General features: G+C 43.3%; 2 protein-coding genes across 4 annotated transcripts; one reads left to right on the top strand and one right to left on the bottom strand.

Annotated features, from left to right (window-relative positions):
- Positions 1 to 202: 202 nt before the first annotated feature.
- On the top strand, positions 203 to 11,873 carry RNF212B (ring finger protein 212B). The gene is made up of 5 exons (XM_061590337.1): positions 203 to 229; positions 533 to 601; positions 3,692 to 3,807; positions 4,530 to 4,590; positions 11,790 to 11,873. Exons 1-5 carry the CDS (start codon positions 203 to 205, stop codon positions 11,871 to 11,873), a joined length of 357 nt encoding a protein of 118 aa, XP_061446321.1.
- Positions 892 to 23,329, bottom strand: HOMEZ (homeobox and leucine zipper encoding). Of its 3 annotated transcripts, XM_061588755.1 has the most exons (3): positions 23,033 to 23,329; positions 20,862 to 20,985; positions 892 to 17,339 (listed from the first exon to the last, which is right to left on the bottom strand). In XM_061588755.1, the coding sequence occupies exon 3, from the start codon at positions 17,269 to 17,271 to the stop codon at positions 15,838 to 15,840; it is 1,434 nt and encodes a 477-aa protein (XP_061444739.1). In that variant the 5' UTR covers positions 17,272 to 17,339; positions 20,862 to 20,985; positions 23,033 to 23,329; the 3' UTR covers positions 892 to 15,837. The 3 variants fall into 3 exon arrangements, with proteins under 3 accessions (XP_061444739.1, XP_061444738.1, XP_061444740.1); XM_061588754.1 differs by lacking the exon at positions 20,862 to 20,985; XM_061588756.1 differs by lacking the exons at positions 20,862 to 20,985; positions 23,033 to 23,329 and adding an exon at positions 19,606 to 19,663.
- Positions 23,330 to 27,989: the final 4,660 nt, after the last annotated feature.

The raw sequence follows: 27,989 nt of genomic DNA, 5'->3' as shown, positions 1-27,989 counted from the left end.
CAGAGTAATTTCAAGCCAGATTCTCACACTAGGTGGTGGGTGATTATTTATTCCAGTGTGGTGTATGCAGGTACTCAGAGCAAAAATAGCAACTTCTCCCCCAGTCCGCCTGTTGCTGTGCTACCTAGTTTGGCTTAGTGTGACATTTGAACCCAGGCTCATTGTTTGTTTCCTTCTCTGGGCAAATCACAAGCAGTATGCCATGAACAAACCTCAGCTACAACTCATGGTACATCTAGAGCAAGCCAAAGGTTGTCTTAGCAGCAAAAGGACCGAGGAAGGAGTAAAGCAGCCATGAGTTTTGCTATAAACACCCGCATGCTGGTGCATTCATGGTTTGGTTTAGCATTATGCTCATACTAAGTCAGCGATTGGCTAAGGACATCCAATTAGTAAAGGGGATTTTGAGTCTCAGTCTCTTAAATACATCACCAACTGATTAAACCTAGAATCTCTCAAGTTTGTTTAGCCTCTTTTGGGAGATAATAAAGAGGCTGATCCTTATCTTGTCTTTTTGACACAAAGATGAAAGAAGAAGAAAAAAGTTTTTTTTAAAAGCCCTGTTGAAACTGTTGTCAACTGTATCTCCCATATCTCTCAGGTAAGAATGACAAACCAGATAATCCATGGGCATTGTCTCGTGGGTCTTGGATCCTAAAATGCCAGTGGCAGTCAAAATGAGGGGCAACACAAGGAAGGAAGACCCAGCAGCCAAGAAACATAGAGTGAATTTGTGAGATTTTGAGTCTTTGAGAAAAAGCAGGATAGCTTAAAGACAGGGAGAATAGAATATGTTGAAGAGGTATTCAGACATATGCTTAAGGGGTCCTTGGGAAGTGTCCATTCCACCCAAGAAAAAAGAGACCAAAATAATTTCCAGACAACCTGTTTATTGAGCATTTATCCTAATCTGTTTGTACAAAGTTTGCAGGGAGGATATATGAAGTTCACTTTTTACTGAGCATTCATTCTGTTTGCCAGGTTACACAGAACATCATATTAAGCAATTATCTCACAATTTTCAGTGCATTTTCCCATCATTTTCCCTTCCACAAAAAGTCTGGTTTTTTAAAAGTGGGTTTGTTGTGCATGAACACCACATACTTTAATTACACAACCTGAATTTGCCAGTATGCAACTGAATCCCATTCCCCCAACAGTCTGGAAGCAGCCGTAGTAACAATTCCCCAGCTTAACAAACCAGCCATTTCCTTTGAAATGAAGTTACATTTCCCCCCATTTCTAATGACTTGGGGCTATGGGGGTGGGGATAAATCCAAGGTCAGTTATAGGGCAAGTTAATAACCAATCTGGGGAAGGGTTAATAATAATGGTGGTCCTCACTGCCAACATTGCTAATTAATTACGATAACAAATCTAGATAAATGAGCCAGATAAATATGTGCACAAGCTAGTTAATAATCAAAGAGAATTTCAGCAGAATCAGCAGCACCTGATAATTAAAATCTGCCAGGCTTGCCATATCATGTATATCTCACAAACCTTGGTAATCACTGTCCCAACCTCCTTCCCCTGAGCAAGATAGTCTTGGCACTGAGCGGGGGGGGGGGGCAGGGTCCTTTAGAGGTAGAGAGGTGGTGTGCTTCTTTCCACAGGAACCAAGCTTCCTATTATGTCCATTTAGTAATCACAGTTATCAGTTTTCTCACTATACAAACCTCTGGTGGAGTGGGGAAAAGTCTGCAACTGTTCTTAAAATTACAGGTCACAACCAGGAGAATGAGCAGAACTACTCAGCCCATGTCCAACAAGCTGCAGCGCTATGGGACTGCCTTCAAGTCAATCCTGACTTATGGTGACCCTATGAATAGGGATTTCATGGTAAGCGGTATTCAGAGGGGGTTTACCATCGCCTCCCTCTGAGGCTAGTCCTCCCCAGCTGGCTAGGGCCTACTCAGCTTGCCACAGCTGCACAAGCCAGCCCCTTCCTTTTCCGCAACTGCCAGCTGAGGGGCAACTGGGCTCCTTGGGACTATGCAGCTTGCCCACAGCTGCACAGGTGGCAGGGCACGTAACCGAGCCACTCCCTGTGGGGGTGGTCTTTAGCTGGCCCTTGATGCCCAGGAGACACGAGCGGGGATTTGAACTCACAGACTTTGGACTCCCAGCCAGACTCTCCTCCCCACTGTGCTATACCAGCTATTGTAGCGCTATATGCCATTCTGAATAACGCAAGTCACTCTATGGCAGCCCAGGAAATTGCTAGAGATGGCAAGAGGCTGCTTCCCATTTATATGTGTTTAAAGCTAGCTGTAGGTGTTGGGGTGGCAGTTGTTCAGAGTCTCCTTTATGATGCTTTTTTGTATTAAGAGGATCGAAAGAAAGAAGCATGGCTGGGAAGGGGATTCTCAGGAGCCTCTCTTTGGTGGCTACTACTGCAGACGAAATTGACAATAGTTAAGGTATTTATTTTTAAAAATATTATATCACACCCTCAACAAAAACATTCCTAGGGTGGTATACAAACATAAAAACAATTAACAATAAAATTAAACAAAACAATGATAAAACAGCAGCATTGAGAGTATTTTAACACTGAAAAGATTAAAAATGCCTATGATAATAAAAAGGTTTTCATCTGCTTCTGAAAAGATAGCAGTGTAGATGCCAGAAAAGCCCCCCATGGGTTGGAATTCCAAAAACAGGGTGCCACAATGAAGAAGGCTCTGTACCCAGTAAAATGTATTTCAAGTAGATTAATATCAGGTAGCTCTCAATTTCTGATCTTGCCCCACCCTGCCCACACAGCTTTGCATACCCACTGCTACAGACGTCTATGAAGTTGTTACATTTCTGCAACATTTTGAAACATGTTTTATCCCCAAGTTGTTACTGTTTATATTACTGTTTATATTGCACTATAAATCGCAGTAGTTACAAGTAGAAATTCACTACTGTACTTATCTCTTATATACCCCATGATGTTAGCAAGCAAAGGCTATACAGATGTTAGCCTTTTTCTGTAATTTTTCCTTTCTAGAGGCTTCCTCTAGCAAACCCAGAGGTTGCTTTTTAATTTCCCCCAGTTAAAAAGCATTAACACAAACTCTGAATCGCTCAATATAATGTATGTGTCCCAAGTTCACTCCTATGACTGAAGGCATATTAAAAGAGAGAACATGCAAAACTGCCTTACACTAAGTCAGATCATTTGTCCATTTAGCCCAATCTTGTCTGCTCTGATTGGTAGGAATTGAAGCTGCAACCAGTGGTGACTGGTGCCCATTGGGACTGGTGGGGCAGAAAGCAGAGAGGCCAACCATAAGTGGACCATGAGACAATGACAAATAGAGCCAACGTATTCTGATTTTATCCCCATCCTCCCCCTGCTGAGTTCTACAAGGGCAAAACTGAGAGGAGGAAGCTGACAGTCAGTGCCATCCCCTGGACTGGTTGTTGTAAGTAAGGAGATAGGCAAGGGGGGTTAGCTGGGTACAGACTGATAGTAGTAGGGCAGTGCCCTATTTCCCCTAATGAACCAGTCTTCATTGCCTGTGACCATCTATATGCCAGGGAAATGCTCTAACATGAAGCTATGCTGCTTCTGCATAGTATGCTCCCTAGAGCTGAAAGGACCCACATTCCATTTCTGATCTCTGAAAGCAAATCTTACCATGAGAACGCATATCTTTCAGTCCTCTTATTCCATTCCCTTTGGTTTTCTTTCTAGGTGTGGATGTTGCAGGAGGGCCAGGTGGAGCTGCTGGCTTCTTTCTACAAACACAGCACTTCAAGAGCCAAAGGAGCTCTTCAGAAAGCTCACCAGAAATTAACAATCCAGGAAAAGTGAGAAATGCAAGTTGTGTTCACATGAACAAAGGCAAACTGTCATGTCTGGAGGGTTTAGTACAGCCATCCAGGGTAGTGTTGAACTAGGACTAGGAGACCCAAGTTCAAATCCCTATGTCACAAGGCTCAGTAGGTGATTTTGGGCCAGTCACTATTTCTTAGCCTACCTACTTCAGAGTTGTTGTGAGAATAAAATTAGGTGAGGGCAAGGGGAAGAACCACATGCGTTACCTATCAAGGAACAGTGTAGTAATAATAATCAAGAGGCTATCCCTAACTTTTGCACTGTTCCTCCCCACTCCAAAAAAGGAAAGATGTACCAATGAAGACATACGAAATATTCTTGAATTTAATTTGTAAGAGGCTCTTTTATTTTTGATGGACAAAGGAATCTTGGTAAGGGGTGGAGTGGGCTCTCCTGAAAATGTTATTAACATAAAGCAACAGTTTGGGGATAAGTATGTGTACTCTTTTTGTTGTTGTTGTTAACAAAAAAAGACTTCATACTCTTGTTGCCTTCTAATTTCAATTACCAGACATTAGAACATATTAATATGAAGTGGAACTACTGGTTTATATGACCCCCAGTGACAGACATCCCATCTCTCCTCTCCACCAAAATGGTCCCCTAAAGGGTCAAAACTGGAACTGGAGGAATATTCAGTGGCAAATGATTAGTCAAACTGCCTAACTTACATTTCTCTCCCCCCCCCCCTTAGGGAGTTGGAAACAATACGGAAGGAGAACAGGGAACTGAAGAAAAAGTATCTCAGCTTGAAGGTAGGAGCTGCTTGCTGGAAACCAATTCTGATATTAAGTTCTGACACCATCTGCTGGAAGGAATGAGTTCTGCTCCCTATGCAGTTGGAGGGGGAAAGAGATGTTTTTAGAGCTTTATCATCTGTTGGCTGTCCTCAGCTCCCTTTAGGAGAAAGTGTGGGATATAAATTTAAATAATAATAATAATAATTGCTTCATTTTTTAATGCGCTTACAGGTCCCGCAAATCCTCCCTTTTCTCTCAACAGGCTTTTCCAAGACACCACCAGGGTAACAGGTCAGTATACCTGTTCTGCCCTTTTGGGATATTAATCAGGAGATGCAGCACATGCAATGTAGGCAGTAGGAAGGTCTCTTTGTGCCAGAACAAGGAAGCTGGGTTCAGCAAAAATCTGGGGTATGGTCATGTGGTTTTGTCCCTGGCTGAACAAAATTCATTTTAATTTGCTGCAGAAACAGCACCCCAAGGCCAGTTACCATCATACCCCCATCATAAACAGATAGGTAGAAAGATGGGCCCCTATAGGCATGCATCAAAGCCCCTGAGCAACAGTTCACATCACAGTGTATCTTTTTGTGGATGAGCATGTGAGTGCACATGTTCTGACCATGAACACATAGCAATAAATGCATGTGTACCTGACTTTAAAATGCATTTGCACATGTACATTACATGTGTTTTCCTGAGAGGAAAAAACAAGTACAAACATATACTCAAGTATTTATCTGTAAAATCAGGGTAAAGGTTTGCACAAGTCTTTTTAGCCCTTGAGGAAAGGAGTATTTACTACCTTCTGTCACCTGTAGGAGCTTCCTTATGACTCCGACCAACATATATTTCTGTAGCACAGTAGACTACTACTCTCTGCACACAGTAACCTGCTATTTCATACTTTGCAGTTACACCACAACCTATTTTCCAGCACTCCAGTGAGGTGGTCAGATAGGTGCATCAGGAAATTCTTATTCTTGGTTATAGATGTAACACATTGTTGTAAACACAATACCAAAGAATGCAGAAGCTTGCTCAGAATTCCAGAGGAACTTCTGTTTATTTTTTCCACTTTCAGTAAAGCAAAGTTCTAACCATTACCACAGTACACGTCTAGCTATAACCCCTCCTCTGTCCATTACCCTAACATCAACATTTGAATTCTATGTTTAAACTTCTTAATAGAGGCCGTGCATTATTATCTGTCTGCTTGCCTAACTAACCTTTCCACCGATGACTCCTGGACTTTTTATGCCTCTGTTCTCCATAGTCACTCATCTTTCATGGACTCCATCTCTTCCAGAGCCAGCCACCTATCAAACTGGCAAGTCAGTCCCCACCACTGCTCTCCTTTTCCTATTGTTGTTGTTATGTGCCTTCAAGTCGATTACAACTTATGGCAACCCTATGAATCAGCAACCTTCAATAGCATCTGTTATAAACCACCCTGTTCAGAACTTGCAAGCTCAGGTCTGTGGCTTCCTTGATGGAATCAATCCATCTCGTTTGGTCTTCCTCTTTTTACTCCCTGCTGTTTTCCCCAGCATTATTGTCTTTTCTAGTGAATCATGTCTTCCCATTATGTGTCCAAAGTATAATAACCTCAGTTTCATCATTTTAGCTTCTAGTGATAGTTCTGGTTTAATTTGTTCTAACACTCAATTATTTGTCTTTTTCGCAGTCCATGGTATGTCCAAAGCCCTCCTCCACCACCACATTTCAAATGAGTTGGTTTTTCTCTTATCTGCTTTTTTCACTGTCCAACTTTCACATCCATATATAGAGATCAGGAAAACCATGGTCTGAATGATCCTGACTTTAGTGTTCAGTGATACATCTTTGCATTTGAGGGCCTTTTCTAGTTCTCTTGTAGCTACCTTCCCCAGTCCTAGCCTTCTTCTGATTTCTTGACTATGGTCTCCATTTTGGTTAATGACTGTGCCAAGGTATTGATAATCCTTGACAAGTTCAATGTCCTCGTTAACTTTAAAGTTACATAAATCTTCTGTTGTCATTACTTTAGTCTTCTTCACGTTCAGCTGTAGTCCTGCTTTTGTGCTTTCCTCTTTAATTTTCAACAGCATTCGTTTCAAATCATTACTGGTTTCTGCTAGTAGTATGGTATCATCTGCACATCTTAAATTATTGATATTTCTCCCTCCAATGTTCACACCTCCTTCATGTTGGTCCAATCCCGCTTTCCGTATGATCTGGATATAGATTAAACAAATAGGGTGATAAAATACACCCCTGTCTCACACCCTTTCCGACTGGGAACCATCACTTTCTCCATACTCTGTCCTTACAGTAGCCTCTTGTCCAGAGTATTTCTTTTAAATCATTCCATAGTTTTTCATGATCTACAGAATCAAAGGCTTTGCTGTAATCTATAAAGCATAGGGTGATTTTCTTCTGAAATTCCTTAGTCCGTTCCATTATTCAACGTATGTTTGCGATATGACCTCTGGTACCTCTTCCTTTTCTAAATCCAGCTTGGAAATCTGGCATTTCTCGCTCCATATATGGTAAGAGCCCTTGTTGTAGAATCTTGACCATTACTTTAATTGCATGGGATATTAAGGCAATAGTTTGATAATTACTGCATTCCCTGGGATCCCCTTTCTTTGGAATTGGGATGTATATTGAACACTTCCAGTCTGTGGGCCATTGTTTAGTTTTCCATGTTTGTTGACAACTTTTTGTCAAAATTTGGACAGATTCAGTCTCAGTAACTTGTAGCAATTCTACTGGTATTCCATCTGTTCCTGGTGATTTATTTATTCCAAGTCGTTTAAGAGGACTTTCACCTAAAATGTGTGGTTCTTCATCATCTGTCATTCTTGCGTCTCTTTTATATAATTCTTCAGTGTATTGCTTCCATCTTCCTTTTATTTTATCTCGGTCAGTCAGTGTGTTCCCCTGTTGATTATTCAACATCCCTACTCTTGGTTTAAATTTCCCTTTAATTTCTCTAATCTTTTGGAATAGGGCTCTTGTTCTACCCTTTTTGTTGTCTTCTATACAATAACCATTGTAATAGTTCTCTGTACTAGTCACTGTATTGTTGCATTTAGGGTTCTGACCGTGTTTCTATCTTCTTTTGCTTTCCTTCTCTCTTTAACCATTTTAAGAGTTTCATCAGTCATCCATTGAGGTCTTTCTCTCTTTTTAACTAGAGGTATTGTTTTTCTGCATTCTTCCCTGATAATGCCTCTGACTTCAATCCATAGTTTTTCTGGTTCTCTATCAGCTAGGTTTAAAGCCTCAAATCTGTTCCTTATTTGATTTTTATATTCTTCTGGGATGTTATTGTATTTTTGTATTATGATTGCTTTGTTCTTCTTTAGCTTTACTCTGATTTTTAATATGACCAGTTCATGATCTGTACCAGTCTGCTCCTGGTTTTTGCAGAAAGTATGGAACTTCTCCATCTTCTGTTAACAATTACATAATCAATTTGATTCCTATATTGACCATTTGGTGATGTCCACTTGTTCAGTCATCTTTTTGGTTGATCAAAAAATGTGTTTGCAAGAAACAAATTATTGGTTTCACAGAATTTAATAAGTTTTCATTTCTATCTCCATTTCTTCATTTCTATCTCCTAAGCCCCATTTCCCCACAATTTCTAGTTTTTCTCTGTTCCCTGCTTTTGCATTCCAGCCCCTATGATCATGACAACATCTTGCTTTAATGTGTGATTAATTTCTTCCTGTACTTTTGCATAAAATATCTCAAATTCCTCTTCTTCAGTGTTTGCCGTTGGAGTATAGACTTGGATGATGGTTATGTTAATAGGTTTCCCATTTAATCTCATTGATATCACCATCTCAGACCTTGCATTATAGCTCCTAATTGCTTTTGTTACATCACTTCTCTAGAAAAGGAAAATATAGAATGGATATGTTGTTTTTCCTTATAAACTCAAAGTGTCATAAGAAGTTCTGAGAGCCAGGAGCCCCTGATACCATCTGCCCAAGGAGAAGAGAAGCCCTTGCCCTCCTTGCACACTAATGTTTTGTGTTATCCAGGTGCTCTGTAATTAATATATTCCCAGGGCTCACCGAGGGAACAACAACAAGATGGATGGGGAGGGGACTTTGATATATTTATTTCCTCTACACCTCCAACAGCCTCTTCCACAGAGTCCCCAGGAGCTGCTAATATCATCTGTCTGATAAGGTCTACAGGACACATTAAGAATGAGTCCAGATTAATCTGTAATGTAAGATTTAGATGTTTCTAATATTTTAATTGTTGCCCTATTTCACCATGTAAACCAATTTGAGAACTTTAATAAATAATAATAAATATGAGATCTCTCTCACTTTTACCCAGTATATAATGGGATCCACCAGGATGACCCTAGCTGACTTTACTAATTGCAAGGCATAACTGCAGGCAAAAGGCAGAGGAACGTCAAATTTGGCAAAATAAATTCAAGTAGGCAATAAGGAGTATAAAAAAGGAATTAAAGGAGTACATCTCCAAAATCATTAAGACTAATGCTAAAAAATTATTTACACACATTAGAAGCAGGAAACCAGCTAGGGAGGCAGTTAGATCCTTGGATGACAAGAGAATCAAAGGTATGATAAGGAAGAATAGGAGACTGCAGAGAAGCTGAATGTGGTTTTTTTTTGCATCTGTCTTCATTGCACAAAGACCCTCCGCGGCACAGAGTGGTAAGCGGCGGTAACGCAGCTGAAGCTCTGCTCATGGCAGGAGTTCGATTCCAACGGAAGGAGGAAGTCGAATCTCCGGTAAAAGGGGTCGAGGTCCACTCAGCCTTCCATCCATCGGTAGTCGGTAAAATGAGTACCCGGCATATGCTGGGGGGTAAAGAAAGGCCGGGGAAGGAACTGGCAATCCCACCCCATATATATGGTCTGCCGAGTAAATGTCGCAAGATGTCACCCTAAGAGTCGGAAACGACTCGCACTACAAGTGCTGGGACACCTTTACCTTTTTTCATTGCACAAGATGTACAACAGATCCCTGTGCCTGAACTAACTTTCTTAGGAAGGGAGTCTGAAGAACTGAGAGAATTCGTGGTTACAAAATACAAACTTCTAGGCCTAATTGACAGAATAAAAACAAAGAAATCACCAGGTCTAGATGGCATCCACTCAGTAATTCTTAAAGAACTCAAATGTGAAACTGCTGATCTTTTAACAAAAATATGTAACTTGTCCCAAAGATCAGCCTATCTGAGGACTGGAAAGTGGCCAATGTAACACCATTTTTAAAAAGATCCAGGGAGGATCCAGGAAATTACAGGTCAATTAGCTCAACATCAGTCCTGGGAAAACTGATAGAAAGAATTACCAAGAATTACCAAACATATAAAAGAACAAATTTTGCTGAAGAAAACCCAGCATGTTTTCTGCATGAGTAATTCCTGGCTCACTAACCTTCTACAGTTCTTTCAGTGTGTCAATAAATATATTGTATACTTAGAGTTTTAAAAGTTTTTGTTAAAGTTCCTCATCAAAAACTCCTGAGCTAACTTAACAGTCATGGGATAAGATCTTATGGATCAGTGACTGGTTAAAGAACAGGAAGCAGAGTGTAGGAATAAATAAACAATTTGCATGACAGAGATATATTTTCACAATACTAGTCCCCTAAAATCACTGTTGGTATCTGTGCTTTTTCACTTGTGCAAAAATGACCGGGAGTTAGGGGTGAGCAGTAAGATGTCCATGTTTGCTGATTATACCAAATTGTACAGGATAGTAAAAAACAAAAACAAAAACAAAAAAGAGATTGTGAGGAGCTCCAGAAGGATGGCTCCAAACTAGGTTAAATGGGCATTAAAATGGTAACTGCAACTCACCGCAAGCAAGTATAAAGTGATGCACATTGGGGCAAATTATCGTAACTTCACATTTATGCTAATGAAGTCTGAAGTGGCAGTAAGTGACTGACCAGAAGAGACCTTGGGCTCATAGTGGATAGACTGATTAAAATATCAACCCAGGGTTCAGCAGTAGTGAAAAACACGAATTTTATGGGGGAATCTTTAGGAAAGGGATTGAAAATAAAACTACCAATCTCTTATACCATTATACAAATCTATGGTGCAACTGTACTTTGGAATACTATGTGCAGTTCTGGCTACACCTTAAAAAGGTAACTCTGGAGGTGGAAAAGGTTCAGAAAAGGGTAATGAAGATAGTCAAGGGGCTGGAGCAACTTCCTTATGAGGAAAGGTTACAACATTTGGGGTTTTAGTCTAGACAAAAGGTAAATTGGAACACAATAAAGATGTGTAAAATTATGCATGGTGTAGAGAAAGTACATAAAGAGTTTTTCTCCCTCTCATAGGATACTAAAACCCATGGGTGTGTTCCAATTAATCTAAATGTTGATAGGACAGCATGGAATTAAACTCTGGAATTTTCTACCATCAGTAGTACTAATGGTTGCCAACATGGATGACTTAAAAATGTATTTTAGATGAAATCAGGGAGGCTAAGGCTATCAATGGCTGCTAGCTTTAACAGTTGCATAGTACCTCCAGCATCAGAGGTGGTATGTCTCTGAACACCAGGTGCTGGAAATCACAAGTATAGGGAGAGTGCTGTTGTGCTAATGTCCCACTTTCAGGCTTCCCATAGGCATCTGGGTGGCCACTGTGAGTTTAGGGTGCTAGACTAGATGGGGCTTTGGCTTGATCTAGCAGGGCTCTTGTCACGTCCTTACGAACTCAACCTCCTTAGATATGCTACAAAGACTACAAGAGACCACAAGGTGGCAACAGAAGACTAGGAATAGCAGAATGCAAGCTTCTGATTCCTTTCCCAGGGTTTCAGATACAGAGGCCCCTGCAACATAATATCCCTTCTGTAGTCAAAAGGCACAGAGCTTACTCAGTATCCAATATGGGGAATTGTCCTCTTTCTCAAATGGACACAAAGAGATCTACATTACTCTTCCCAGATACCCACATGTTTCTCCCATCACTTTTCTGCACTCTTCAACATTTGTTTCAGGCTTAATAATACTTTGTTCTGTTTTACAGCAGCTACTCCTTCTCCAGCTTCCACTCAAAGTGTATTCTACAGGTGAATTTCAAAGTGGGGGATGATGTTCCCTCCAGGATACTATCATCACATGGCCATGAAATAGCCATGGCGCTTGTATTGCCTGTCACTATAATTTGCACTTCTCACCATCAATCTCCTCTCCATCATTTCTTTCAGGGCTCCTCCCTCCACTTCTCACACCCTCAGGATAAATGCCTTCAGTCTACAGCCCTCTATGGTGAGGCAAAATCAGAGGGCTAACAACACTGGCAGCAACAAGAAACACCATGCTTTAGCCTTAATATCTTCACTGGTGAGAACAGTACCCTGGCTGCTAGCAGACCTCTTTTATTCCATATTCCATCCCTCCTTTGTTTCTGTACTCAACATTGCTACCAGTCCACATTATAGTCCACTCTAGTAAGGATTACTTACAGACAGTGTAGCCTAAAGGTTGGGATAACAAACATCATTCTGCACCTAGATTCCCACCATACACCCTCCGCTGTTCAGTTCCCTAATTTTTTGATCCACAGACCAGACAGGAGTCCCTGTGCTAGTTGTAATGTTGAGAGGCTGCATCCTATCTAGGTGAGAAGCAGTTTGTGATATGAGTATGGACTGGGCAAAGGTATTTTTTAGGAGTTTTTTGAACAATTGCTTTTATTTCTGTTTTCTCAGCTGAGATTCACCCTCATTCTACACCATCCATTCATTGTAGCTAAGTGGGATACACTTGGGGTTTTTGTCATCCTCCTATCAAGAACTAGGGCTGTGCCCCCTGCCATAATGTGGTTCTTGTGGGCACCATGGCACCCCCTTTGGTGCCTGCCAAACTGACCTGCCTCATTCAGTTTCTTTTCATTTAGTTGTTTGTTGGTGTTCGTGTTGCCTGCTGTTTGGCCTATGCTTGAGGGTGTGCGTGTAGATGCTTTGACTGGTTTTTGAGGTAAAAATGTAAATGTACTGCCTTCAAGTTGATTCTGACTTATGGCGATCCTATGAACAGGAGGTAAGGGGTTCTAAACATTGCATGATTTTTAAATGTGAAATGGATGTTGTGCCCATGACATCTCTTAGATTTTCAAGTGTGCCCCAGGGCCAAAAAAGGTTGTGGACCCCTGGGTTAGGGGAACAAAAGAGCACATGAGACATTTAAAAGACCATAGTATAATCCATACGTGTCTAGAGGTATGGCCACTTCTTTTGTCAAAAGATTTGCAACACAAGGCAGGAAATAATGGTTACTAACATCAATTAAGCTAGTTTTTTAAAAAAGCATCTAGCCCTCAACATGCTTGCAGAGAACATGAAGAAAATAATACGAAGAAAATGGTGGTTTGTCACAGAGACAAGACAATGATGATAAGAATGATGATGATGATGAATGTCAGAGTATATTATTTTGTGAAATCTAATTCTTTTAAAGCTCAGTTTTGCAAATATTGTTTTTAGGGGCCCTAGTACAATGTTTTGAACTTTTGGGATTTGCAGTATCAAGTGTACTGTCACCCCACCCAAAAAACCTTTCCCCCCCCTTCTGCCAAGCCAAGTCAGGTCCTTCCCCAGCACAGGATATAGACTGCTCCCTCAGCCAGTGGCTATTAAATGTAGATACAGGCTGAAATGTATTACTTACCACTAATAGAAAAGAGTTTTGTTGAACGTAACAGAGTGGTAAGCAGCATTTGTAACTGAAGTGTGAATTCTTGTTCTATGCAACTAGCTCATTTTATTTTCTCACAGTCACCCATCCATCAGCCAAGCACACCACCAATAATAGGAAGGGCAAAAGCAACTCTGCGCTCACCAACTTCATCAAGGGTAAGATAGTCTTTCCTGACCTGCATAAACTGCTAATTTGGGGGGTATGAGTGAAAAGCCATCCACTAAAAGCATATTCCTTCTCCTTCTCTCTTACATAACACATCGTTTTAGGAGATGTAATATGCAATCTGACTTAAGTGGTATAATAAATCTTTGCAGGGTCCTTTGCTGGAGGAAAAGTAATCAGATATATTGGCAGGGTTGTTTCAAGACTTGGTATTACTGGGCTGTGGTACTTTCTAACAGAGTCCATTACAACACATTAAACAGCTCACAGATCCGAAAATAATCTTGCCAGGATTGTGATCAGATTCCTTTGTTGAAAGGAAAGCAAGTATTTTTAAAGTTTTCAGCTGCATTTTAGCCACTGGCAACTCAGTGGAAAAGTTCAGAGATTCATCTTTTTGATCCCAATTGCATAGAATATAGAACTACTTTGTTTATGTAACCAAGATCGCTTTCCAGGCTGAGGACATCACAGGCATTCCTTGGAAAGATAGAAAAGGAAGCTATCATTTTTTATTAGACAAGACTATGGCTACTTTAAGTAAGTCCATACCTTAGTCTGTTTTATTATCTCCTTCAATACATTTTGAACAAGTTGTGGCCTTGGTGCTGTATCACACAGATTTATACAGTCTGCGTGACTTGTTCTTTCCCCCCTTGTCTCTTTCTCTCTGTATGGAGTTGACTACCTTATTCCACTGTTTTTATTTTTTCTTGCTGTGGGAGGGTAGGGGGTTGTTTTCTGTAGATACTGTATAAAAATGTTTGCAACAGTGATTTAATAAATAGCTTTTTAAGTGCAGAATATTAATATCCATTTGTACATTTCTGCCTACTTATACCACCATAAATCCCAGAATCCACCTTCACCATAATCCCTTAGAAATGTTCAAGGGCCATTTCTGAGAGTTTACAGTAGCTTATGCTCCCCTATAAATTTTTTTTTGGGTGGGGGAAGAGTGACAACAAACAGGTTCATGTTTCAGTGAATGTCTGGGCTTGGTGAATGGAACAGAAATGCCATACAAACAGCAATGCTTCCTCCATTTCTTCCATAAAGGAAATGGTCCCTATGTTCTACCTCATCTCCAAGTAAGTTGCATGGAAAGTGGTGGATTTCAGTTCATGGCATCAGCTAGTACAGAATGGATATATAGTCACTGAAGAAAGAAACGGGCTGCAATATGATAAGTATATGATCAAGGCACTAGTGGAGGGGAGCCCAGGAAAAATGTAATGACATAGACCTAAGGAGGAAGATAATCAAGAACTAAAGAAAAGTTAGAAGCTGTACAAAGAATAAGAGGCAATTAAAATGCAAGAAGGGAATGAAAAGGGAAGACAAATGACAAAATTAGGACACAAAAGATCCACAGACAGCTCCTTAATCACCACCCTGGTTTGGCACCTGCCAAAAATCAAACATTCATATCTGTCAATTTGGGACGGTCACAATTAAAAAAAAGAAAAGAAAAGAAAAGTCCATAAGCAACAACCAACAGAAGGAGAGCCAAGGAGGAATGAATTAGAGCTAAAAGCCTAGAAGAGTTTAGTATCGCTTCCATTTCTCTGATATGTTCTGTCAATAAAGGGGCCTTAATTTGTAAAGCCAAAACATTTTTTTTCATTGTGTTCCCTGGGCTGCTGCTTCATCTAGCAGAATGAAATATGACTGATATATGGGAGAGTAACCAGAAGTCCAATGTTATCTGAACGGAATTTGAAAATGACATTTCTCCATAAGTGAAGATCTGGAAAAATCAGGAAAGAAGCAAGTTACCTGAATACAAAACCATGTCACTGTGCTAATGAGGGGGAAAGTAGAAGTAGGAGTCAAAGAATTAGTTGGAAGTAGTGACACTAAACAGAACTGAGTGTTTTTTTACACTAGGTATCCCTCGCTACATCTGTGTTCTAGGTCTCTAAAATGAGGGAAGGTATCAGCTTTATCACTGAAGAACACCAAGGAGTAAAGATACAACAGGAAGAAACCAATCTGGAATCTATGAGCATAATGAAAAGGATGAAGTTTGAAAGCTAGATAAGAGAGACTATTCCAGATCCAATGTACTACTGAATTGCCTTGTTCTATGAATTCTAGAACTTGTAAGGGAATTGGGAAGCCCCCTTTCCTACACCCTTTAAACTCTATGATAAGGACATAATCATTGCATAGTACAATTATTTTTACTTAAATTCTAAAGCTCAAAGGAAAAGGAAAAATATAATAGAACAAAAAAGGAGGCCAAATTTGGTATTTGGAGCCATCGACATGGACAAGAATTTGATGGAATAGAACCTCACTCTCAATGTATTTGCCAGTTGTGTCTCAATCCCTCCCCCAAACCCATCCCAGAATCTCTAACATCCATCTAGCATCCACACAAGAGCCCTAGGCAGTCCAGTCTTCATCATCATCGTCATCATTATCATCATCCTCATCTTCTTCATAGTCTTCATCTTCCACTTTTATCATAGCTGCTGCCACCTCTTCATCTACCTCATCCTCATCCCCCAAACATACTTCTACCTCACATGGTTCCAGTGACCGTGAATGGAACCACTTCAGCACCTGGTGAGCCTCCATACCAGACTCATGACAGAGTGCTGGCAAGTCATTCTCCTGCAGCTGCAAATGGGCTGCCCGATACCGCTCCAATGGGCTTGTATCTGGATGCCTGGCATGGAGTGGATGAGAAGGTACTGAGGAGATGGTCTCTGGACTCTGTCCTGCATTGTCCCTAAACCATTTAAGTTGACCATGTTTGAGGGCATAGCGAGTGTCTCCAAACCACTGGATGATCTCCGCTCGTGGTAACCCAGTGATCTTCTCCAGCTGATGATAATCCTCCCTCCTGGCCCATTGACAACGAAGGAAGAAGGACTTTAACATATCCAATTGTTCCTTTGTTTTTCGCCTAGGTTTGCGAAGAACATCCGAGAGGTAACCTGAAGCCTGCTGCTGGTCACCCACAGGGTACTGATAATTCTGAAGGCTGCACGGCTCAACGCTGGCTGTAGTTGTCGAGGAGGATGGAGTAGCTTTGATGGGAGAGCCCGCTGGAAGAATCACTGGGTGATGGCCACCATTCACTGCAGATGTGATGCGTTCAGTTGGCTGCACGGATGCTTTGGTGAGACCCCAGGCCACAGTGTGAGAGTTCTGGAGCCTGTGATCCAGGCTGGTTGTTGTGGTGGGCAGGTAAGCACTAGTAAGGGTTTCTTTGGTATTGTGAAGATGCACAGAGGTTCCTGAAGGTTCACAGTTCTCCTGAGCTTTGCTATGGTGGGACAAGACATGAAATTCCCAAATTTTCCCAAGTTCCCTCACTCCTTGGGCTGTGGTGCAGTGGCTTAAGGAAGTTACAGAAGATTGCTGGTTCTGAGAATATTTACTGGAGTGGTGCACAGAGGTAGGCACCGGTTGGTGGTATTCCTGATTCTTACAAGTTTGGTGCCAGGGGTCACCATCATTCCCAGCAAGCAGACAGCTAAAGTGAAGCTGGTCCTGATGGTAAATGAGGCGAGCCCGAGTCTCCTCAATTTCCTCAGCACTCCAGCTGATGCCACAGCGTAGCCGTTGTGCCATGAACCAGGCCTTGACTTTCTCCATGTGCAGGCCATGACGCAGGCAGAGCAAAGCCAGATCAGAAAGGCTGGGATATGGGAAGTAGCTGAAAGTTTGGAGCAGATGCTGGTTGCCGTCAAGATCGCTAGTTTGTGCCGCCTGTGTCCACACCAGCTGGAGGTCCTCAGAGATGGGTGGTAAGCAGATCAAACCTGGAGGCGAGCTGAGGCAGCCAGGGGCATCCTTGTTGGGGGGCATGACTGGTGCAGTCTAGAAGAAGTCTTCTATCTCTAGGGATCAGCTTCGTCTCTCAGAACAGCTAGAACCTAAGAGTAAAGGAAGAATATGGGTCAAAAGGGGAAAAAATGAAATTAGGAGAACAGGGCACAGGAGAAATAGCACCACAATGAGGAAATGAGTGGAAGAAAGCAGGAAGAGAATATGGAGGGAAAGAAAGGGTACTAATTTTGAAAGACTCACTTATCTCCGTGATGATACCGTGTCTGGGCTGTTTCAATTTAAACTTTAGGTAGGAGTTCACATGCGAAGATTCCCCCCGTACATATAGCAAGCCGTTATGTCAGGGAGAAGAGTTCTACCCTAGCCTTCTAAAACTTTCTAGGTGCAGGGAATGGGAGGGAAGCATGGAAAAGCATTGAGTAGCACGCAGTTCACCGATTTGAGACACAGGACTGTTTTACTAATACGGATCAACACAGCCTCCCGTCTAGATAATGCATCTAGCAAGTTAATGACCTTTTTGGCTTGGTTCAGAAGTAACTTATCAGGCTGGAGCCACTGTCTGTCAGCCCAAGAATGAGCTGCATGCCCTTCTCTCCTCTCGTGCTCCCACATTTAGAGCTGATATTGTGGCTTATTTAAACCACATTTTCCCATACATCCCAACTGTCAAACTTATTTAATTCCCTGTTTATTAAGCAACAGTATGAAGCCAGGATTAGATCTGGTTTGAGACTAGAAAAACGTAAGTGGAAGCTGCCACAAAATGTAGCATGGAATATTGCTGTTCAGTATTCCAGCCATCCCATTCCCCTCCCCATCAATTCTTCACTACTTTCCTGCCCCAAACGTTCAAGACAGCGTTCTGTGGCCACTGAATATGTTCAGGCTTCATTGGGCTGTTTGTGTGTTCCTGCTTTAGGTTTTTTTGTACTTTTGCAAGCCTTGGGTTTCCCCTAAGCCTGTCAACACCTCCCTCTAGCCCAGGGTTTCCCAAACTCCTGAGGTCATAATGAGCTTATAAAGTTGCCATTGACCCCAACCCAAATTCTTAGGAAGTCAGCGAAATAAAGTCAAGATATATCAATATATAATCTACATTTATTAATCAATGTTAATTGATCATCAATCACCTTTACTAGAAATCATAAAATGTAAGAAATAAGGAAGATTTTCACATTGAGGAACCATCTTATTAAATACACAGGCTCTTCATTGGCAAGGGAAGTACACTCTGTACATACCCATCCCCCTTATTACTGAGGCTCATAGCCCCAAATTACTTTTTTTCACAATAAATCTCATAAACCTATGTCTCACTCTGAGACCCTTTCTGACCCCTAGGTCTTTATTCACCCCCTGCACAATTCCATTGACTCTAGGAGGTCAGTATCAACCACTTTGGGACACCCTGCTCTAGAGCCATGGCTGGTGCTGTTTTGAATACATATACTACAGCATTCACAGCCTGAATACTGGAAATACATCTATAGCTCAGTTTCAACATTTTGGGTGTTTGTTTATTTCCACTGTATAGGTTCTAGAACTGTTCAATTGGACTCCAGTTCAGTCATGTCATGTATTTACAACACAAATTCTATTTGCTAAAGGCCCCCATTCCTCATTTACCTTCTGCTACTACACATGTATTCCCTCACATTCACCCAAGTCTTTTAAATTGCAAACCTTCTAGGAGACTGTTAAGTATTTCAAAGTACAATAATTTGCAGACACCCCAGGAGTTAAATCTTGGGCAAACAATAAATCCAACAAAATATAGATACAGCAAACATGCTATACTGATCAGCCAGACTGAAAATCCAGCTTTATTCAAATAGTGCTGGAAACCAGCTGGTCTTTAATTAAATATGATAAGGGAGCAATTAATGCCAATGTTAAAAGGCACCAGAAAATTAGATGCCTAAAAAAATCAGCCTTAACGGGAAGCCAATCCATCACAGTTCCATAAAAAGCAAAATAAAACAGCTTCCTCCAAAGTTCTGCAGCCATGTAAACACTATAGTACCGCCTACTAGCCACACAGATCCAGTTAATCAAATCTTTAAGAATGGGAAGAAGGCTGCAGGATGGTGGGGGCAGAAATTATTTTTGACAAGTCTCTGTGATGGGAACAGACATAAGCATCCCCAAAGAAAGACCCTTTACAGACGCTGTTTTCCAACCAATACCCTGAGACTTCCCCAATACCAGCCCCTTAGCCAGCAACTACTTTAACCAACATTTCCTTTTCCACAGCTGCTTAACCCCCTCTCCTCTCCTCCCCCCCTCCCCCCTCTTTACATTAAAATTCCCTTTCATCTCCGAAACCTGAATTCTCTCATTTATACTCACTTTTCTCCCTTGGCTCCTCCCCCACTTTAGGACTTTCCTTCCTTTCTCTTCCCCTGCTCCCTGCAGTGCACACTGGGAAACAGAGGGGAGAAGGCGGAGTTTCTCAATCCCCATGAAGCTGGCCCTTTAAGGGGAGCCAGGAACCTGGGTTTCTCATCCTAGCTTTTGCTCCCTTTTCTTTTATGGGGTTCTTCCCTATTCTTTATATTGTGTGTGTGTTATGTGCCTTCAAGTCGATTTCTACTTATGGCGACCCTATGAATCAGCGACCTCCAATAGCATCTGTTGTAAACCACCCTGTACAGATCACCCTCTTCTTTTTCCTCCATCAGCTTCTCCAGATCTGTTCCTATTATTTATTTATTTATTTTATTTTATTTTATTTTATTTTATTAAATTTATATACCGCCCCATAGCCAAAGCTCTCTGGGCGGTTCACAATGGTCATACATCAAATACAATAAACCACATATTTAGACAATTTAAAAACAACTTTAAAATTTTTAAATTCTTAAAAAAGTTAAAAAACAATTTTTAACACATACTAAAATGCCTGGGAGGAGAGTTTTGACCTGGCACCGAAAAGATAATAATGTTGGCGCCAGGCGTACCTCATCAGGTGTGATCAAATGTGATCAAAATGGGTGCAAAATGGGTATATTTGCCACACTCAGCTGTCTTTTGATTATTTTCATTTTTGATAATTATTTATACCTATACAAAGCAACTTCGTATTTAATGGAGTCTGTTCCTTCAAGTACGCCTTGGAACAAAAACCAGCACCTTGGCCTTTGGGCTAATTGCTACTGACTAGTCCGTTTGGATTGGGGCTTCTTAAACTGTCAATAAGTGCTTTTTAAAACAAAATCCTTTAAAAAAAACCTTAGCATTTTCAAAGTAATCTTATGGCAGCTGACAAATTCAAATATCACAACAGTAATAAAAATATGGAAAGTCATGTAGTGAAAAGGTGGTGAGGATGTGTCTGACTAAGTAAGCGTGGAGGATCTGAAAATTGTGTGTATTGCCTTCAAGTCAAGTCCGACTTATGGCGACCCTATGAATAGAGTTTTCATGAGTCTGAGAGGCAATGACTGGCCTAAGGTCACCCACTGCGCTTCATGGCTGTGTGGGGATTTGAACCCTGGTCTCCCAGGTCGTAGTCCAACACCTAACTACTACCCCACACTGGAAATTGGTCCACTGAAATACATAGTAATCAAGGACCAGCAGATATATTCAGAGACAAGTCCCACCTCTGTCGCATGCTCACTATCCAGGGCTTGGTCAAACCACATTCAACCTCAGCTCCCCACATCCAGCTCCAGCAACCAGCAAGGATAGGCAGCTACCATGGATCCATCAATGTTTGAAGATCAGCTGTAAAACGGGAATAGTTGTGTGGGTATCCGCATAAGAAAATTGTGAGGGCAAACACAACAGCAACTGTATACTGCTTTGCATGTAAGTGTGCAAATGATAATATAACATGCATCCAGTACACCTTCTCACTGGCTCCCTAATCCCAATGCTGGGGTGGCAGGCTGTGGTTATTGAGTGTACTCAGTGACTAGAGAAAGGTGCTGGGCAGCTGAACCTCATAAGACAGGGGTAGCCAACATGGTGCCCTCCAGATATTGTTGTATTAGAACTCCCACTGTCCCTGGCCTTTGCCATGCTAGCTGGGCCTGACTGGAGCTGTAGTCCAACCACATTTGGAGGGCTCCACATTGGCTACCCCTTCCATAACAACTTAAGAAGAGCCTTGCAGGATCAGACCAAAGGCCTATCTATCTATTTCAGTATCCTGTTCCCACAGTAGCAAGCCAGATACTGATGGGAAGCTGACAAGCACATCCATGAGCACAATACTATGTCTTGCTCATGTTCCCTCCCCAGCAAATGGTATTCAGAGACATACTGCCTCCACTACTAGAGGTAATATTCAGTCATCATGATTAGTAGCCATTGATAGAATGCACTCCATCAATTTGACTAATCGAACCTATGTTTTGCTCAGAAGATGAGCCTTACTCCCAAATAAGCATGCACAGGATTGAAACCTTAGCATGTACCATGCGAAAAGGCACTCTCAACTTTATTATGCCACATATCAAACCACAGTGAAAACAAAATCCAACTTCTGGAAGGCACTGGCTCAAAACAAAATGTAGCTGTACATGCACCCCACTCCACTGTGCCAGGGCTCAACTCTTCTGACTTTGCTCATCGGCGTTTCCCCCTGAAATATCTCCCCCTTCCCTCCATTACCTCCCCATGTCAAATTTTAGACTCTAAGCTCCTAGGGACAGGGACCTGTCTTGTTATTGCTTCATGAGGGTTCAATCCTGCTGCCTGCAAGGGTCTGCTTCACCAGTGCATTCCCTACATGGAACATGCTGGCAAAGCACCCAGCAGGATTGACCCCTGACCCCTGCTGATGTCACTGATATCAGCTCATGGACAGGGCATGGTTTGGGGGAACTGCCCTCGTGGGCTAACTTGGACCCCCTGATAGGCCAAAATTGGCCCACAGGCTGGAGGTTTCCCACCCCTACTGTAAAGTATCATACACACTGATGACAAAACAAACAATCTGGCACTGTCTCCCACCCAGTTCATTCCCTTTTTGCCCCATCTTTTGGTCCTTTCCCTCTGCCCCTATTGACAACCTCCTTCAACGACAGTCCTACACCATTATGAATACATCTTGCCTACCCATCGCCTGACCCCCCTCATTTCTGTTTTGCTGGTTCTTGTCCAAGAACTATCCTAGTGTTTCCACTTTACTTCCTCTTCCCATCACTCATACAGGGAATATGGAAACTGGGAAGAGGACTGTGACTTGTTTTTCTTTTCTCTTCACCTTCCTTACTCCACTGGCTCTATTACTGTCTCCTTATAAGAGAATGTGGCTTTGGGAAGAGATGGTAAACAAAAGAACACAGGAGGCAGCCTTATATACTGACTGAGTCAGACCCACTGGTCCCATCTAGTATTGCCTATATACACTGACTGGCAGCAGCTCTTGTGGATTCCAAGAAAAAGGAGAAAGGGCAGAGCATGGAAGAGAACAGGACGCAGGGAGGAAAGAATAAGGTGAAAGAACAACGGGGGGGGGAGGGGGGAGGGGGCACAAAAGGATGCAGGAAGGAGACGGGAAAACGAATGGGCGTAGAAAAGGGAAATTTGGAAGAACAGAACAGGAGAGTGAACCACTGAAAGAGAGGGAAGCAGAAAAGATGAATAGGGCTCCCGGGAGAAAAGCCAGGGGAAGGAAAAAGAGGGAGAGTGCAGCAGGACTAGAGAGGCAAGAAAGGAAGTCAGAAAGAGACAGTAGGACGACGGGGGAGGAAGGAGAGGTTCAGAGGGGGAGGAAAGGGGAGGTCACAACAAAGGCACCGGCCGGCTACGGCCACCCACTCACCCGCTGCTGGGGCCTCCTTTGCCTCTCCCCCCTCCAGGCTGCGTTGCGCCCGCTTGGCTACCCGGCTTAGGGACACGGCAGGGATCGACGAGCTTCGGCTGACCACCCGTACAGGCCGCAGCCTGCCATTGGCTAGAAGAGGCGTGCCAGGCTGGAAAATCGGACTCCTGGGATCTTGAAAGAGAGAAAGAGAGAGAAAGAGAGAGAGAGAGAGAGAGAAGAAAAGGCGGTGGGCAACCAGCAGGACTCCTGGGTTCCACTCAGGACGTTTGTTTGTTTTTTTAAAGAGGAGCCAGAGCTCAAGCCACACCCCCTTACCTGAAAACCCAGCCCCTTCAAGCGCCAGATGTGTAGGAACGGTGCGGTTCCACACTCTACACTTGCTCAGAGGCAATCTTTTCTTCATTATTGTTTCACGCGTTCCAGAACTTTAAGGGCGGAACGCTGCTTTGCGTCGGTGGGGAGGGATTTCGATTTTAATATTTCGTTGTATTTGAAGGCGGCGGGATGGGTTGAGGAGGAGGTATAAATCTAAATATTAATAATTGAGAGGATGAGAAAGCGCCTGGGTTTCCCCTGAGACTCTTAGGAAGTTATGAGATCACATTAGGGTAGAGAGATGAAACATAGTGGTGTGATGTGATTTTGCTTAAAACAAATTTGTTCATAGTCCAGCTGGGATTTGAATAGGGGACGCTTCCGGACTGGTGCTAAAGTCCTGCACTTAACCATTATTATTCTTCACCACCTCAGTGGGTGATTTAGGGGTGCATCATTGGTGAAACAAGAGCTCCTGATCTTGACACAGGTTGTTGATAATCTTCCACCTCAACTCAATTTCCTACTGCCTCCTTGAATCCAGCATAGGATAACTGCCTAGTTAGAAGTATGCTCATAATGGCAAGGGAAAGGCGTTTTGCACATGCTTGGAGGCACCATTTTTAAATTACTGCATTATTTGTGTGGGATAAACTCTGGTAATGAAACCAGACTCTGGTCTGTGTCCTTGACTCATACTAAGGTTCACCTCCTTGCCACCTGAGGAAGAAATCTCCCAGAAACCATCTGATCCTATTGTATTACCTAGTGTCCACCAAGCAAAAGATCTACTGTGGTCCCTTGTCATTAGCCTCTAAGGCAGGGTTACCTGCAGCCCTCTCTTAGTAGGATAGTATCTTCTTTGAGCCTCTTGCTCATGGTGTATCCTGAAGTCCTGTTCTTTGCTGCCGTGTCTGTTAATGTGCATATAAGGAGATATGGCTGCAGGAATTCCTGCATCTGATAACTGCAGGGCAAGGGGCACAGGTGACCTGGGATGAATGTTTGGAGGATCAGCCAGAACGACTTAGATCTCCTACTGAGAAACAAGGCTCCAGATGCTGATCTCCTCTGGAGGCAGAAAGCCAACTATGGTGGCCCACCAGGGTCTCGACAAACCTCCTGTTTTTGCTGCTCAGCTGGACCTACAAAAGCCTGGGTGGCAGTGGTGGGTGGTCCATATGCAGCCCCACCAACGTCAGTCTGCCCTCAGCCAGACCCCACCTACCTGCCTTCATGCTTATGGCCAGTCCAGGCAACTGGCCGTGGCTACGTTTCCTCCTCCTTAGTCTTGGTATACCCATTATAGAACTCAGTGGGGAGGAGGAGGAGGGGACAAACCTAGAATTAGTTGGCTCTGCCTGTAGTTGGCTCTGGCTCCACATATAGTTGGCCCCCCGATTTCTGCCCAAGCAGCCCAAATGGGCACCACCTACCACTGTGATGTGAGGGTTAAACATAAGAACACAGGGAAAGCCCTGCTGGATCAGGCCAAAGGCCCATCTAGTCCAGCAACCTGTTCCCACAGTGGCCAGCCAGATGCTGACAGGAAGCTCGCAAGCAGGACCTGAGAGAAACAGGGCTCCCCCCACATGTGATCCCCAGCAACTGGTATTCAGAGGCATATAGCTTATGACAGTGGAGGGAGAACATAGGCTTTTAACACCACTGATCATCACCTTGTAGTGGTGAGTGGGCTTGCATGTTCCAATGCACCCTATGAACGATGCCATCAAGGTCATGTACTCCCAGCCGGGTCACCCATGGCGGTAAGGTCAAGGGAGAGGAGCCAGACAAAGAACGATCCAAGAATGTCCTCAACGGCAGAACAGGCGGAGGATAACAATGTGTATGTTACAACGGCTGTGAAGGCGGATGAAGGCTGCAGCAGGTAAAAGACTTCCAGTCGTCGTGGTATCCATGCCATTGAATCAAAGCCTTTGTGGTGTAGCGGTTAAGGTGTTGAACTACGACCTGGGAGACCAAGGTTCGAATCCCCACATAGCCATGAAGCACACTGGGTGACCTTGGGCCAGTCACTGCCTCTCAGCCTCATGAAAACCCTATTCATAGGGTCACCATAAGTCGGAATCGACTTGAAGGCAGTACATACATCTGTCAAGATTGTGTGTTGATCATTGTGCACTGATCTCTCCACGTAAAACAAATTCATGCACAGGCGTCTTCCAACCAATTATCTTGGAAGATAATCATACTCAGCCATGAATGATCGCCAGTGATGAATGAATGAATGATCCCTTCTGGAATGACTTGAAGGGGTTGGAGCTGGAAGCACCGTATTATGGCTCTGCTTCCATTTGCAGGGTCACTACCAGGAAGTAGTACTAGAGACTGTTGCTCGGCTCCATAACTCTGGAGCTGTGGGGTTCCACGTGTGTCCATTTTGTCTCCTATACAAGCTTTCCCAACCTTTGGGTCTCCAGATGTTGATGGCGTACAATGCCCATCAGCCCCAGCCAGTATGGCCAATGGTCAGGAATTATGGGGACTGTAGTCCATTAACATCTGGGGAGCCAAAGGCTGGGAAAAGCTGTTTATCTATATCAAGGAGTGGGGAACCTCCAGCCCATGGCTCAAATTTGGCTTGGTGGTGGTGGTGGTGATGTGCCTCCAAGTCGACTACGACTTATGGCCTAGCCATGCCTACCTGCCCCATACCTGATGCCATATGTGATATCAGGTGTATAGCAGGTAGCGATATGCCTGGATTGGCTGTGCAACTGAGTTCCCCCTGGGGAACTTGATCACTCAGCCCAGCCCTACAGAAAGCAACTTTGGCAGCTCTGTGTGTGGTGCTTTGCTGAGCAAAACCTTGCACTGCAGTTCCCAAACACCCCTTGACAACCAGCTGGCTGATTGGTGCTTAGCAAATACTGTACAAGGGATTTTGATGGGTGGGGTAACTCACCTGCCAATCATCTGGTGTCATGTTGACATCAGGTGATTGACAGGTGGGTTGACCCGCTGACCCACCAAAATTGGCCTGTGGGGGTGGGCACAGATAACAATCTGGCCTGCAGGTCCCAAAAGGTTGCCTGCCCCAATCATGTGGGGATTTGGAGCATGGTGTCATCAGCATGCTGATGATATGCAGCTCTGTCTCTCCATTCCAACTGAATCAGGAGAGGCTGTTAAGGTGTTGGCCTGTTGCCTGGAAGCTATGATGGGGGCCAATAAACTGAGCCTGGATCTTGATAAGACAGAGGTGCTGTGGGTGTGCAATTCCTATTTCCAGAAATGAGGTGGATAACCTGTTCTGGTATGGGTTGCCTTCCCCCTGAAGGAACAGATTCATAGTCTGGGAATACTCCTGTATTCCAACTTGTCACTGGAGTCTTAAGGGGCATCTATGACTAGGAGTACTTATCCACAGCTTAGGCTGGTTCACCACCTGTGTCCTTTCCTTGACCAGAATAGCCTGGCCTCAGTTGTCCATGATTTGGTGACCTCCCACCTAGACAACTGTAATGTGCCCTATGCAGGGCTGTCCTTGAAAATAGTCCAGAGGCTATAGCTAGTGAAGAATGTAGCTGCTAGGTTGACAAATACAGCAGCCTGATGGGACTATGCAGCACCAGTCCTGAATAGAGATATGAGGGGGGGGGACACCCAGAAAAATTAGGAAACAAAACACTTTTTCTCAATTTTCCTACTTTTTTTCTAGGCCTTCACATCTGTAGTCCTGAAAGTGCTGTACTGACCACCAGTGAGCTACTAGGTCCAATTCAAGGTGTTAGTACCACCATACAAAACCGAGAACCGAAGAGTGCCTTCCCCAAAATCAACCATCTTGGGCCCTACAACTGGCAAGGAGGTTCTGTTGGTGGTGCCACCACTGGCTGCCTGGTTGCTGTTGACCCATGACAGGGCCTTCTTGGTGGTGGCTTCCCATTTGTGGAATGCCCTCCCTGGTGAGGTGCATCTGTCTCCCTCATTATTTTTAAGTGTTGTGTTCTGATTCATTGCCTGATCCCACAGAGAAAGCAGCACAACTGGTTCAAGATTGCTGGATGACAGATAGCTCCAAATTAGTAACTTGTTCCTTCAAAGCTGGAAGCAGACTGGGGCCTTTTATGCTTCTTGTCTCCAGTACACCTTCTCTAGACTCCACCCCCTCAAGAGAACTTCAGCACCGTAAAGAGACAACCCTCTGGCCTGAAGATGGGCACTCCTTTCCATACCTTCTCTCTTGGTGTGCTCCTGGGCTGGTGATGTGCAGTGGGAGGCATCTGGTTTTGAGGCTTATGGGAAAGCACTTGTGTGGGTCCAGACCTTGGCCCTAGAGGTCTGAGAGGTTCCTCTGGGAATTCCTGTCCAACAGCCTCAGGAGCAATGGTCTCCTGTTCCAGCAGTCAGTACCATCTGCAGCCTCTGACCCCATGTCTCGATCACTACTGGATACAAGGGTCATAAGCTGGAAGGCCAAAGGTTCCGCACACCTGTCTAAGGCATCCTTGCCTCTCTGACAGTTCCAGATTGATACGTAGGAGTATTGGTGTAGTAGTAGTAGTAGTAGTAGTAAACTAGTAGTATTTCAGGAAGATCAGCTGGCTGCTGTTTTCTTCAGCCCATCCCAGCCCCAACCCCCACTCTTTTCTACCACTCAGCAATACAGGTA

Source organism: Rhineura floridana, chromosome 11 (assembly GCF_030035675.1).
Source record: "Rhineura floridana isolate rRhiFlo1 chromosome 11, rRhiFlo1.hap2, whole genome shotgun sequence".
Taxonomy (NCBI): Eukaryota; Metazoa; Chordata; class Lepidosauria; order Squamata; family Rhineuridae; genus Rhineura; species Rhineura floridana.
The sequence above is the reverse complement of the archived record's forward strand: the minus strand, read 5'-3'. Positions and strand labels throughout refer to the sequence as shown.